At 46.3% G+C, this 14,821-nt stretch overlaps 1 protein-coding gene across 4 annotated transcripts in view; it reads right to left on the bottom strand.

Moving 5' to 3' along the window:
• The window catches only part of UNK (unk zinc finger), a 42,764-nt gene extending 30,132 nt beyond the window's left edge, over positions 1-12,632 (bottom strand). For 3 of the 4 annotated variants that reach the window (XM_030232193.2, XM_030232194.2, XM_030232195.2), the window contains exon 1: positions 12,407-12,632. In XM_030232193.2, the coding sequence (XP_030088053.1) occupies positions 12,407-12,504 (98 nt within the window). In that variant the 5' untranslated portion in view covers positions 12,505-12,632. The remainder of the gene's footprint in view (positions 1-12,406) is intronic. The other variant, XM_030232196.2, reaches the window with a different exon arrangement.
• Between the last annotated feature and the right edge of the window lie 2,189 nt (positions 12,633-14,821).

The following is a 14,821-nucleotide window of genomic DNA, read 5'->3' as shown; positions in this document are numbered from 1 at the left end:
ACCCAAGAGAAAATATCTAACTATAGATATTGATATTTCTAATTCAATAATGCTTATCTTTTGGGAATATTTTCAAAACTGCTATTTTCTTCTTAAGCTCTGAGAGCCACCCCAACACAAGAGGAAAAGAGCTGTCCATATTAAATCACTCTCTAAATTCATTTCACCCTCATAAAATTTTATTGCAAAAGATGATATCAGACACTCTTTAAGTAAAAAACCCATGACTCAATTATTTTCTTTCACTGAACTGTGGTATTCCAATTGAAATGAGTCAGTGGTGCATGACAGAATCTACTTATTTCAACAGGATACTCAATAAAAATCCTACTAATACACCTTTCATATAACATATTACTGATGGAGAAAACCCATGATATGCAGCTCTGACATTGCTCAGGAGGTTTTGCTCTTGGTGCAAGGGAGATGTTTCAGAATAAGTGAGATAAAAACACGGAGTTAAAGAATAGGATGGTTCCAAAATAATTTGGAGTTTTATACCAGCACTCACACAATGTCTTAGGAAATGCTGGCATTTCAATGCAAAGCTTCCTGACAGGGAACAGAACCTTCAACTCTCAAGATTTCTTGGAATTTGGGAGGAAAGATGTGAAACAATCTGACTTCATGGGAGTAGTAGTTCCTTGCTCCTAGGGGTGGCACAGGTCAAACAAACCCCTGAACCAGTACCTGCAGATCACCAGCAGCCTGGTTTACAACTCTGCAATGTTTAGCGTGCTTCTAGTAAGAGCAGAAGTTAAGATAACTCTGTTTCAATAAATATTTTTTTTTCTGACTGGCAGATGTAATTTAGTATTGAAACAGAGCCTCACATGAGTCACTGTTGAATATGAAACAATAACAAACACGTTTAGCAGCAATCTGCAAAGTTTCAATCATAATTTCAGGAAAAATTCTCAACAAGTTCTACCAGGAATCTGTGTCAAGGCATGGTTTGTGTTGAAAGAGACCTTAAAGATCACCTATTTCCAACCTCTTGCCACAGGCAGGGATGCTCACCCACTAGATGAGGTCTATCAGCTACTGTGGCTCACCAATGTTGGATATTTCCCCTTTTACCACATTTAATAGTATTTAGAAAAATAACATCATAGGCCTGACCAAGCCCTGACACTTCACACACCAAGCTTTTTGCATACACCATGTACCACTTGGCACAAAAGGCAAACATCTCTCTCAGGACATCTCCAGAACCATCAGTCCATCTGCCTCTCCACACCCTCAGCAGCCAGGTGCAGGTCTGTAAACCTTGAAAAGATTAGAAAGCATTTAAATCACAAAGAAAAATATATGGATCACTTTATAAAAACAAAAGGCTGACTGTGAATGTGGGGAAGGAGAAAAGGATGAGGAAAAAGTTTCAGTAAGCTCAGATCTGTCAAGAAGATAGACTTCACATGCCTCAGTGTTTTCTTTATCACCTAAATAAATTGAACCATCAACTGGAAAAAGGTCACACACAGACAGCAGTGTGTGACTTTAAAGCTGTTAGATTTCTCCTCCTCCATTAGAGCTTGACAACAATGTCAGTCTAAGGGCAAATAAAGAAAGTGAGAGTTGGAGAGACTTCTTACAGATGCACGGAGTTGGGCTTGTTTGGTTGTGGAGGTTTTTTTGTTTTAAGACTTCTTAAAACTTACTGTGTACCTCAGTGGTCAAAATGACAACTGCTCACATCCATGACCCACTGCTCCCCCAGTTTTTGTTGTAGAAATAGGTAGGCACCACTCAATTCTTCCATTTTCTCAGTATCTCAATGATTGAGGAAGCAAAGTTGAGCTGGATGCTTCCAAAAAAATAGAAATGCAGAAGGTAAAATACAAACTGCCAGACTACAGGAAACTGAGGATGACAAACCAAAATGCACACAGTCACATCCAACAGTGATCCCTACTGGAGCTCCATTTCTGGATTTCAAAGGAGACCACGGGCTGGACAAGAACACAGTGAATTTATTTCAGTTGTGATGAATGAATTCTGTATCACCAATACTTCATAGATAACTGAGTGACTGCAAAAGTTGAGGCTAAAAATAACACGTGTTGGCAGCTATCAGAAACCATCAGGATGTTTTTCAATTAGAAGGAAAAAGTCAGACAAACAGTTGTGCCTTGTCTACGCTGAAAAACGAAGGGAAAACAGAGAAGTGTGGTGCTGGCCCATCACGGGAAGACAGATTTGCACCAGCTTCAGGCAAAACGTTCAGTTTCCAGTTATAGCAAAAATGGCTTTGTTTGGAGAGAAATGCCACGCTGCAGCCGAGAAGCTCATCAACACTGTCCTGATGTGGAACAAAAATCAAGGCTTTTAGGCCAGAGCTCACTTGATAAAAACAAAATTTATCACATTTGTGAGCAGCCAAGACACGAGCCCCAGGAGTCACAACTGTGTTCCTGCCCCTGGGTGCCAGGGAAGAGCTCCTTGCTCAGACTTCCTGGGAGCTGTGCATCCCTTCGCTTGGCACCCCTCGAGTTGTGTCACTCAAAACCCGACAAATAAAGGAATTTGAGTCATTTTTTGGCAGTGTGCTGTCTTTAAAAAGCAGGCACTTGTTGCATCAGCAGACCATGAAATGTATATAACCAAGTCATACCAATCAAATCCATTTCAAACACAAGTATTTGTTTACACAGAGCTTTCACCTTTTTAATTAAAACAACCCAAGCACTGGCAAAGGCAAACACTTAATGACACTACATTTCAGATGCATTTCCTTAAAAGCCATTTACCAAGATCCAGAATTCTGCATAAAGCCTTGAACTTACATTTACATTTCCTTGAGTTAGTTATCCTTTTCTCCCAAATTACTTGGCAATGAATATGTATTAGACATGACCTCGAAATTAACTCAATATTTAGTCAGTTCATGCAATGTTTTAAACACACAGCCCATTTTTCCAAGTTTAAATGACATATTTGCAATTTGACACCGTTAGTTTATGTAAACTGTGCCTAAAGCACACTTTCCTGTTTTCAAACATGGATCACCCCGATTGAAACAACCCTCATCCCTTTCTGGGCTAGTTTTTGCTCCACAAGTATTTAGCTGTCATTAATCCTTCCCTACAGCACCTGTGTAAGTGCTGAGTCTATGAAAACAGGATCATATGGAAATAATTATTTTTCAGTAACGTGGGCTGAGCCTGTTGCAGGGCAAACACTGGAGCTCACTGCATGCAGACAGCTGCACACTGCTGAGGGTCTGTACCTTCAGTTGTCAGCAACATATGCTTAAATGTGAGCAATTAAATATTTTACTACTAATTGCTTCACAAAAATATCCATCCCCAGACTTATCTATTATGGTCATTTATTCAGCTTATAGCCAGGTAAATTTTCTCTCTTATATTAACTCATATATTAACTTATATTATCCCATCTTTATGGATGGGATGGATGATGCCTCTTTATTCCAGTGTTAGTGTTTGTAGCCTCAGGAAGGTAGAGCCCAAGTGGGGTTAACACACACCAGGTTTGGCACAACAAATTAAGGTCTGAATAACACCCTGATGTCCTGTGCTGTAAAAATTAAAGTTCCAGTTTCCAGCAAAGGTTTTTTTCTACACTGTACTTCTCTCACCACCAATTCAAGCACTAACAAAGCCTACCCAGGGCTTACAACTGTAGAAACACCAGGGAAGGCTGGGAACAGGGCTGGGCTGTTTGAAAACTTGTGTTACTCACTCTGCTAGTTCCCTAAAACAAAACATCCCACATGCAAGAATTCATAATGGGCAATTCAGAAAAATATTATTTCCATACAAGCCACTCCACAGCTCAGGCTCTCAGCTGCAGATTGCTATGAGCATTTTTAGTCAGCTAAGCCTCAACATCTTGTTTCACAAGAGATGCTTTGGAAACAGAGCACAGTAGCCTTCCCTCTCCTGGCCATGCCAAGACCCCCATGATTTAACACACAGCTCATAGATCAGCTGCAGCCCCACCCTCACAACAGTTTTAAGACAGAACATGAGCTGTTTGAAGGGCTGTATTTACACAGGACTAAAACCAGACAACCAAAGCTCCACATGACATGACAGCTCTATAATGCTCTCACCCAGCCCAATCTCCACTGGAAATTAAACAGCATCTGCTTCTTCTCAGGTTAAACACCAACCAGATTTCCAGCAGCCTCTTTGGAAGGACTTTCATTTGTGAACAGACATTTTCTGCTGTGAGTTTGAAACAAAACACAGTGATTATCTAACAAGCATGAACCTGCATCCATACCCATGTGCCAGCACAGAGATAAAAGCCAACCCTTACTGGCTGATTTTGAAGAATCAATGTCAACCATTCAATCGATTTTCTTTCCTGCTCAGCACTCAAATCAGACTTCATCTGGCCAAGTGGACTGGATTTCAACCCTCCACACAGAAGGCACACCTCTGAATAAATGCCCTGCACACTCTGGGGTCCAATGAAGCTCCACTGCATGGTGACACCACCTCTCCTCCAAGGGGAAAGCAGGCAAACCCCAGGCTATGCCACAGCCTCTCACTTGCCACTTGGACTAATCAATGCACTGATAAATCTGGTGGCACTCTCATGATATTTTAAATCTGCAAACAATATTTTTTTTTTTGTTGCTGTAAAGCTGCACAGTTGTCCTCAGGCATCTGCTGTTTGTATTTCTGCTATGACAGTAACAGTCAAGTGCCATCAATGAAAACTCACAGTCTATTGAAAACTTTTGAGGAGAAAAAAAAAACACCTCAAAGCACACTGGGTGTGGACTGACAGCTTCTTTTTGAGCTGTGGTGACATGCTGAGACAAAGGATAACAAATAATACTGACTTTAATTCCTTTTTTTGCAGATAACTGTAGAATAGTGACTTTAATTCTTTAACACTGACTTTAATTTTTTTTTCAGATATTGGTATTTTCAGCCATTTCATTCATAAATTGGCTTGAGTTGGAAAAGACCTTCGAGATCACCCAGTTCCAACCCCCAAGTTCTGGTTCCAAGTTCATCCAGAACAGTTTTAAAAAACTAATTCCCTTTTCATATGGCCATGGCTGCATATTAATCAAAACAAATTTTAGGCATACAATGATAAAAAGCCATCCCACCTTAATTTCTTAGCTGCACTTAATAGTGCCATCAGTCTTAGGAAGGCAGTATATGCTCTGCTGAAATGGATTTGCCATTTTGACCAACAGATAGTTAGAGTTGGTATGAGATTTTTCTTGTTTGACCACAAATTCAGTGCAAGTTTCTTCTCTACCACTGTTCTGACCACTTCATTCAATTAAATGTCTCTGACTTCCAACAAAAGATAAGAATCAGGGCAGTATTGAGCACTTCAGTGATCTGACTCTTTTATTGCCATCACTGCACTTTAGTGCTTAAAATTGCTTAAAATATTTATTTCAAATAAAACCTAGACTTTCGTTGTTGTAACAATCACCTCCTAAACCTGAATGAATACTCCAGCAGGATGAGGGTCTGTAAGTCAGAAGCTGGACCAGAACTAAAGGAGAGAAGGAATTGTTGGTATTCATTGCAAAGGAACATTCATTCCAACTGATATTTCAAATGTCAAGCTGGTATTAACTGCATCAAGCACTGATCAAAATACACAAGACAAGAGATTGCTGAGAAAATAATCACAAGCATCTAAATTGGCTGTCATTACTAGGAGGAGTTTGGGAAGGTACAAGCCTTCAGCATCTCCCTGTGCACCCTTCTGCTGAGGCTCCTTATATTTGATGCCCTGATATAAAAGACAAACTCTCTCTCAATAAATTAGAGGGGGCAAAAGGTAGCTAAGAAATAGCACTTGCTCCAGAGCCTGCTGACACGTGACCACCCATTAATTTAGGACACTGGGGGGGAATTGCTGGCTGGCTCTGTGCACACACAGCTTTCAGCAACAGCTCTGGACCTGATTTGCTGAACGTTACAGAAAGTTTATAGAGTACATAAATTCTTTATAAGATAGAAAGTGCTGTGATTTACTCCCTCTTATAATTCACAATTTCACCAAAATCCAGTTTAAAGTGAAAACCGATACAATATTAAAAATCAATGACGATTAGACCCCAAAAAGAGATTTAGCTAAAGTGATGTAGGTGACTCCTGGCAAAGGGACCAGGTAACTTCTCACCATCTCTTTCAGCCTATTTCTCCTGCTTTCAAAAAGATTTATAAAGTTTTTAGAAGCAGAAAGTTAATGGAAGGAATAAAAACCTCTTCTCAGCATCCTCTTCATGTCCTGACAAGCAGGTTTCCAAGAGCCTCAACACAGCAATTAAAGATATTATTGCCTCTTGATTTTGCTCCTCTCTTGGAAATTACAGCTCCTTTAACAGGGACCACAGAAGGGCTGTGTCACTGCCCAGGCTCAGCCGGGGGCATCAACACAGTCCTCAGTGACAGCTCATGCTAATATGCCACACAATAAGTGTGATTAACTGATGTCCTGACACATTCCCTCTTGCCACGCTGTCACAGGGGCAGGGACACGCAGCAAGCAACCAGGCAGGGATGCTGGAAGGCACTGCAGGAAGATTTTCCTGAGGACAATGGTCAGACACCTTGGAATTGGAAGGATCATGGTTTCAGCTGCTCCTAGAAGATAGTAGAACGTTTTTCTGGAAAAAGAATAGCTCCAAAGGCAATAAAATGTTGGAATTCCAACAGAATGTTCCTTAAAATAAAGCCATGTGATGTAAAAAAATACTAGACAATCCATAAACTTACAAAATGAGAAATATTGACATAATGGGAAACTCTAAACTGTGAGATTCTCAGGATCATAGAATAAATGGAATCAGAAGAGACACACAGAATCAGCAAGTCCTTGACTTTATAGAACAATATTCAACCTTAATATTGCCTGCCATGCAACAAAAAACTATCCCATATGCTAATATAAACAACAGATAATCATCAACATAATACTTTTTATTACATTAAAAATTAAAGAACCATCTTCCACATTGAAACAATTCTGCACCACTGAACCCCTCTCCTCTTTCACAGAGTTTTGGATTTTTGAAACATCAAACCTTGCCAGACCAAAACTAATTCTGAGAACGTCACAGCAGTACACAAAGCTTTTTGCTCTGCAAAATATTGATATGACACCTCTTGAGCAGTTATCTATATGTGAATTCCCGTCAGACTGATATCCAGAAGTACTCGAGAAGTGGGAATGCAGCTGGCAAACCACAGGTTCAGTCCCACTTCAACAGGAGGGAAAAACTCCTTTTTGCCCTGACACATTTGGGGCACAGATTGGGCCCAAATGCCCCTTGCCAGCCCCTCTCTCCAGCTGGAGCCTTTCAACACTAGGCCTTTGAAGAAGAATGAAATCTAAAATGTTATTTTCAGCACATGTGTTTGGTGGTGAGAGCATACTGTGAAGGCAGCTCTTCCTGTTCACACTCCAGCACTTTATATTTCCAACTTCCTGTAACTATTCACACTTCCTAATAACAGCTGGCAGGGGATGTGCATTCAGTGAAGTTCACACAGACTCAAAAAATACCAATAATAACCAGCTGATACTTTCCTGATAAGATGACATTTGCAGGTAATGATGTAGTAGACCACTGGTAAGTCCCAGGTTTAAAAGTATTGACTCACTCTGTGCTTTCCTAAGGGTATTACCTTACACTGTATAAAATACAATAATACCATTATCTATTCTACATCTTCTTGTGCTTTATTACCAAATCTGGTAATTTATTACCCAAATTACCACCTGGGTTTCTTTTTGTTGTTTTTGTTTTCTGGGTTATTTGGGTATTTTTTTTCTTTGCTTATTTTTGTGTTTTGTTTTGGTGGCTTTTTTGTTTTGTTTTGTTTAAACAACAGGGCTAGTTTCTGTAACTTGTAGGAGTCCATATCAGCTTATTGATCTAAGGGTTATCACCAGTAAAACCAAAGCAGAATTAGGGCAGCAGTTTGTTATTTTAAGAGTCCTGATGGTTTAAAAAGAACACAAAAGGTTTCTAAAAACAATTTCCAAAGCCTCAACTCATGCAGTAGGGTGTGAAGACCACCCAACTCAAGCAGATCAAATGCATAATCTAACAGACTGTGCAGGCAAATGTTATGGGACCTGGAAGAGCAAACAGCAACCCTGAAAAATTGTTAGCTACACATCTGGTTTTTGGTTTTCTTCCCACAGACACTCAGTCTGCACCTTTGAGATCAGACATGTCCTGTTTGCTCTGCCAGTGGTAAGACACTGTCCACTGATAAGGAGATAAGGATTACTCTCTGCTACGACGGATGCTCTGAGGTACATTTTTGAATAAGAATTCGCATGTACAATTTTGAGATAAGGCTTTAAATAAGCACACCTATGGTCTTGGTATTTTTACTTCTTCTTCACCCACATTTCCATTGCTGTCCTAATCTGAGTTCCTATTTAAGGGTGAGAACCACCAGACAAGGCACAATGCAGATACAAGAATGTCTCTGATTTCAGTTATAGCCAAAGTATAGCACCAGCTCCATTTTCATTACCATTAACAATGCCCTTCATTTGAGTCTTCTCGTTTTCAATGCCTAAATGGAACCAGAATGGTTGCAAGACAAAGCCTGAGTGAGCACCAGCCAACAGTCACTACACCACAGCCCAGCCAGCCATGCGGATACAGCTCCAGCACTTACAGGGTACTAATCCTTCAGGAATTTCCCACAGTTCCTCTCCTTGTGCAAAAGGAAAGACTAGGGTTTTGCCTTTGATGCTGCAAAGGCATGACCACAAAGCTTATCTTGATGCACTGTAAAAGAGGACAGGATGTGCTCCCAGGCATCTCACCTCACCCAGATCTCAAGTGAGGGTACACAGAATCCTGAAGGTCACTTCCATGGGTGCTGCTCATATTTAGGATGGGCACACTCAAGAGAAACGTCTTGAGTAGCAATGACTTGGGTTATGCACAACAAATCTGTGTTCCAAAGAGTTTATCACCTGAAATCAGAGTATTTTCAATGTTGCTTGTGAGCCTGTGTACTCTGAAAGCTCCGGACTGAAGGGACTCTCTGTTTTTTTTATTAAATGGGTTAATTTATCTCCACCTGAACGTTTGCTTTCCTGCAGAGTTATTAAACTGTCTGACTTTCAGGTGAATGCAAAGTAAACAAAGGGCTGCTCCACTTTCACTTATCTAAATTCTGCCAGATCAATAAACACCCAAAGAGTGGAAACAATCTTTACAATTCACAATTAAGGCATCAAGCCTGACTGAAACCAACCACGCTGCCAGCAGCCGAGCAGAGGAACCATACCAAAACAAAACTACCCCAGAGCACTCTGTACCTACAGCTCCAGTGACTGAGAGCTCGCTTTCAGTTTCTTCCAACTCAAGCTCTACCCACATGAGTAGATACACATTAAAGACAGAGGTACCTGCAGAAATAACATGCTACACAGAGCCGAGAAACGCTGCAAAACCAATCCTCAGCTGAGGTTTGACAGAGTCTACCCAAATGAAATCCCCTTCCCATCCAGCCCCTGCAGAGCACATCACCCCAAGCTTATCCCTGCCTCCAGGAACCCCAGGAACAAGGCTGTCTCACCCCTTTGTTCCCAGGAATATGCTGCTCTCATCCTGCTACAGGAGCTGCGGGATCACAGAAAGCAGCCACACGCAGGAACATCTAATCCAGCAGCCCGGGGAGAACACAACAGCAGCCACGGAGTATTTTGTTACTCATTCAGGTTCTACAAATGGAACACCATCCCCAGACAAGGAGCAGGCCATCCATAATTAAACAGCAAACTTTGGCATCTACCAGGGACTTGTCTCCAGGAATATCCAGCTGCACACCACAACTGCTACCAAAGGACACAAATCAAAGAAGCTCGGCCTCTTCTGCTAACAGTGACAAAGGTGTGAGAGAGCATCACCAGCTCTGGTTTTCCCACATTTTCTTTGCTGCACATCCAAAGTAAACGTAAAGGCTTCCTGACAGACAGAGGTTCAAAGTATCTAAAAAATCTCATGCAAGTAACACCAAGAGTTTAGAAATTCACGCTAATACAAGAATTGGAACATTTCCTCACAAATACAACCAAAACTTTCTGAGAGATCCCCAGCACCAGATTGCCTGTCCCCAGGGAACAGCAAAATATGCAGATAATTAAGCTTACTTGAGTTTACAACTTGTAACCTTTGTGTCATTTTATAGAAACAAACTATATTTAAGGGAAAAAAAAAAAGGAAGAAAATATTTACATTTTGACAACATACAACTTGTTCAGAGTTGTATGAGCCACATGAGCCACCATCAAATAATTCCCATATGTTATCAGGAGGAGGTTTACAGTCTGATGTGACCCAGTGTACACATCCTAGACTTCCAAAGGATGGCTCACATCCCACTGTCAGCACTCAGCAGCCCCCAAACCCGTCTTTCACTTATGGTTATTCAGCTCCTCTGCAACTGTTTTCACTGAAGTATTTATAGCATCCATCTTCAAAACACAAGTTTTGCCCTCTGGAAATAAGCTAATTGAACCACCAGCTTTGTTCCACACTGTCCCACTTCCGTCCTCTTTCCCAATCTCCTCTGCTTCTTGAAATCTTTCTTCCTCTATTTTTCCTAATACTTGACATCCTTATTTCCACAGTCATGCTCAGCCAAGTTATCACCTTCACCTTCCTCTATCCAGTGTCTTCACTTTCTCTGCCTCATCTCCTTGTTTTCATTCTCCATCACAAGTGTCACTCCACCTCTACAGGCAGCTCCTGTTCCCCCTTTTTCCCTACAGCAACATTCCCAGCAGACTTTTCCATGCCCATTTCCCCTATAAAACTGTCAGACTTGTAGACCACACCAGAAACTACGCCACCTACAAGACTGTGGCTTGCCAGTTCCCTAAAGATCATGACAGGATCTTCACAATGACAATAAAACCTGGAAGCCCTCACTCTGCCATAGTATTCCAAACAGCCTGAAGGGGTGGCAGGTAGCCTGTGATCCCAGCAGCAGGCACACAGGTGGTATGGACCCATGTCTGTGGATTCCTCAAAGCTCTTTTTATTCCAGGTATCACAGTGTGGACACAGGGAAGTCCACCACAAACCTTATGAAAATGGAAATTAAAAGCACAAAGAGCACACGTCTCACTTTGGGTGGGGGCATCCATATAAGCCAGAGATATGAGTATTTGTAGGGTATTTGTAGGACAACACCCTAAAATGATAAGGGAAACGGCTCAGCGCATATATTTTATTCACGAAGAAGAGTTCCAAAGTTTTCTCTTTTAAGGACAGGGAACATGTGACCTATTTCCAGCCATACCCATCCATCGCCAGCCCACCTCACAGAGACAATGCTCGCTCCCAATCCGTTATCCCTATTGCACAAGAGGATGGGAATCTCATCCGACAACCTCCAACTCCAACAACTGACCACAGGCCAACTTCACACAGCTCTGACAGGTTGTGTTTCCCTGGGACAAGGCAGTGAAGTGGTATTTTTTCCATCATTGCAGCAACAAGTGTTCCCTGAGGGATTCTGCAGTGCTGGAGGTGACACACGCTATGGTGTGCCCGCACAGCCAGATCGCACCCGCGCAGGGCCAGCAAAAGCAGGGACAGGGCAAACGCTCACCCAGATTTCAATGTAAACCTTCCAAGGGGGATATTCCACACATCTGTGTCATTCCCAAAGACACCTGCCCTGAGAGGGACCTGCTCCATCATCAACCACCGAGGCTGCGACCCTGGGCACCTCCTGTCACCTCACACCTCCCTCCACAGGTGCCAAGGAACACCCGGGACCCCTCAGGGATGGAGGACAGCAGTGACAGCCCTGGGTGACGGCTCACCAAAACCTCAGCGCCTCAAAGCAACACGAGATGACACCCGGAGGAACGGACCCCCATCGTGGGCGGGGGTCAGAGCTGGGGATGTAGGGTCCCCTCACATCCCGTGGGACAGAGGCCAAGCCTCGGGCCGGGGTGTCACCAGAGGGCCCGGCGCCCCACCAACACAACGGGGAGGGACCACGGGTGTCACTCGCGGGTCCCCTCACCCGCCGCGGAACGAATCGGGGGTGTCACATCCCGGGGGATGCCCTCATTCCGGGGGACCGACCCCCACCCCAGGAGGGGGTGTCACCCGAGAGGGAGGGACCGGCGGGGGAGAGGCCGGGGGTGTCAGCCGGGGGTCCGGGGGTCCCCTCACCCTGGGGGAGGCGCGGCGGCCCCGGTGCATCACGGGGGTTTGGCGGGGGGGGGGGTCGCTCATCCCCCGCCCCTCCCTCTACCCCCGCCGCCCCCGGCCCGCGCCGGCCGAGGCCGGTTCCAGCCGGTGCCCGCGCGTCCCCCCGCGCGCCCCCGCGCGCGCCGCACGCTGACGTCAGGCGCGTGTTGGCGCGCGGGCGGCGGCGGGGAAGCTCCCGGCTCTACGTACGTGTAGTGCTGCGGCTTCTCGGGCTGCGCCTGCAGCGCGCTGGCGGCGCTCGCCGGCCCGGCCGCGGCAGGGCCGCCCGCCACCGGGCCCTTGGACATGCCTCCCGCCTTCCGCCGCCGCCGCCGCCGCCGCCGAGGAGACCTTTATTATTCACTCTGCGCGGTCCGCACGGAGGGCGCCGCGCGCAGGCGCCGCCGCCGCCATTGCCACCCCGGTGGCGCGCGGGGCGGGGTGGGACTTGTAGTCCCGCCACGCGCGCGCCGCCCGCCGGCCCGGGACGCGGCGGGCGGTGGCTTCCGGCCGGCGGGACTACAACTCCCAGAGGCGCCCCGCGGCGACGCGGCCTCCGCGCTTCCTGTTGCGCGGGGCGCGACGGGAGATGTAGTGCGCGGAGAGGTGGGGGCGGCGCGCCTGGGCTCCCCCCGGTGGTGGGGCGGGATCGGGGCTGGGGGAGCCCCGCGCGCAGGGACGGCACTGACCCCTGGGGGACATGGAGACCGTGGGGGACACCGAGCCCTGAGGGCGAGGAGCGAGCCACAGGATGGCAACGAGCCCCTGGGGGAGCACCGAGTCCTGAACGGACACCGAGCCCGGGGGCGGCACAGCCCGCTCGGCCCAGCCCCTTCAGGCCGGCCGGGACCGGAGCGGGGGAGGCCGGTCCGGGGGAGCTGGTGAGGGGCCGGGTGTTATTTGTGTCAGGCGGCCTCACTTCCTTCCTCGCCCTCTTCCTCTGCCTCAGGGGCCGCGCGTGGACGCGGGAGCGCGGCCAGAGGTTATTTTAGTGCTGGCATCGCTCATGGCTCCGCGGCCCTCCCCACCCACGGGACAACGCCGCGCAGGAAGTGCCCGGGAGCAGCGCTGCGGCCCGAGGAGGAGGGGGAGGAGGAGGAGGAGGGGAGGAAGGCCCAGCGAGCGCATGAAGAACCTACCTGGGAGCAGGTGACACCAATGGCACCTGGCTGCTGGGACATCGGAGCACGGGCTCCCCGTCCTCCCCTGGGAGAACCCCCCCATTCCCCCCGCAAGCAGCCGTGTCCAAGGAATCGGCCGAATTCCCATGCGGAGCGCTTCCTCTGCCAATTAACTCCTCTCCCAGGGGAGGAAATGATAGGAGTTTCTTTTAATAGGACTTTGATCTCTTGGGCTCTGCTCAGAACTGCTCCTGGCGCTGGGATCTCCAGCGCTGTGGGAAAGGGCACTCAGCATTTATCGGGCAAACACCTTTTTTACCTCTGCCAGTCCACACAGGCTGAGCAACGTTAATAATAAACTTTACGCCTGGTCTTTGCAGCTGGTTTGGGGAGGCAAATCACTTTTTCAATTCCTATTTATACTGATTTAGTATCTACTACAGGCAGGCTTGTCCTGAGGTGATTTAGTAGCTTATTCCCAGGCATTTGCAGGAATAAGTCACAGGATATCAATTACCTTCTTATTCATCTAACCACCCTCCACGGAGAGCTGGAGCACTGGAAGGATGCAGTTCCTGGTCAAGGCATGAGCAGGTGTTTCAGTGAGTATCTCCACACACACACCCAACCAGAGCCACTGTCAGCCATGAACCTGCTGGAAAAGCCACTCGATTATTGAGGAACCACACCGAAAACACCACCGACCTGTACTTTGTCCAAAGGGATTTGGATGCCACCGGCTCCAGTCCCTCATGGCTGGTGTTTACTCTGCACCCGGTGCTGACACTGCGTTCCAGCTGTTTCACACCTCGGCACACGTCCTGCCGAGCCATGGGGAAACACTGAGGACACTCCAGCTGATGTGCCCAGGATGCATTTATTCCCATCTTTGCTAGCATGTGCTGGTTTGCCCTCCTCAGCTTCTGTGTGTACACTTGCCTCTCACCCTGTTCCACCCCAGGCTTTTCTCAAGTCCAAGTAGCCACTGCTGGGAAACTGGAGAAGGCAATAATTAAGGGGACTCTGAACTCCTGGTAACAAGGTTTCACCTGGCCTCCTGGCATTAGTGACAGGGCAGTGAGCTCTCAAGAGCAGCAAATGTTTTAAAAGCTGTTACCTCCAGAAATTTTATCTTACCTGAGCCTGAACAACTCAGACTAAAGGGGCTTTATTCCCTTTCCACCTTCCAAAACAACGCAGTGAGTGTTTACCCACACCTCCAAAGCCACTACGTGGATACACACCTTTTTACCTCTGATAAATAATTAACATTTTCCTTTAGAAGAGAGAAAATGAACCTGAAAATGAGGACCAGAGGCAGGGGAGATGATGTCCCTTGGGCAGTAACAGCCTGGGCACACGTGACAGCCGTGTCACACCACGGTGCCACGTTTGCTTGAGTGGCAGCCTGGACGGAGGAGAAGGACACGCTCCCAATGCATTCACAACATGCAGGGCTCCATCCTGATCCTTCCATCCTCTGAGCCAGAGGCTGAGGATGCAG

Source organism: Serinus canaria, chromosome 18 (genome assembly GCF_022539315.1).
Source record: "Serinus canaria isolate serCan28SL12 chromosome 18, serCan2020, whole genome shotgun sequence".
In the NCBI taxonomy this organism is placed as follows: Eukaryota; Metazoa; Chordata; class Aves; order Passeriformes; family Fringillidae; genus Serinus; species Serinus canaria.
The sequence above is the reverse complement of the archived record's forward strand: the minus strand, read 5'-3'. Positions and strand labels throughout refer to the sequence as shown.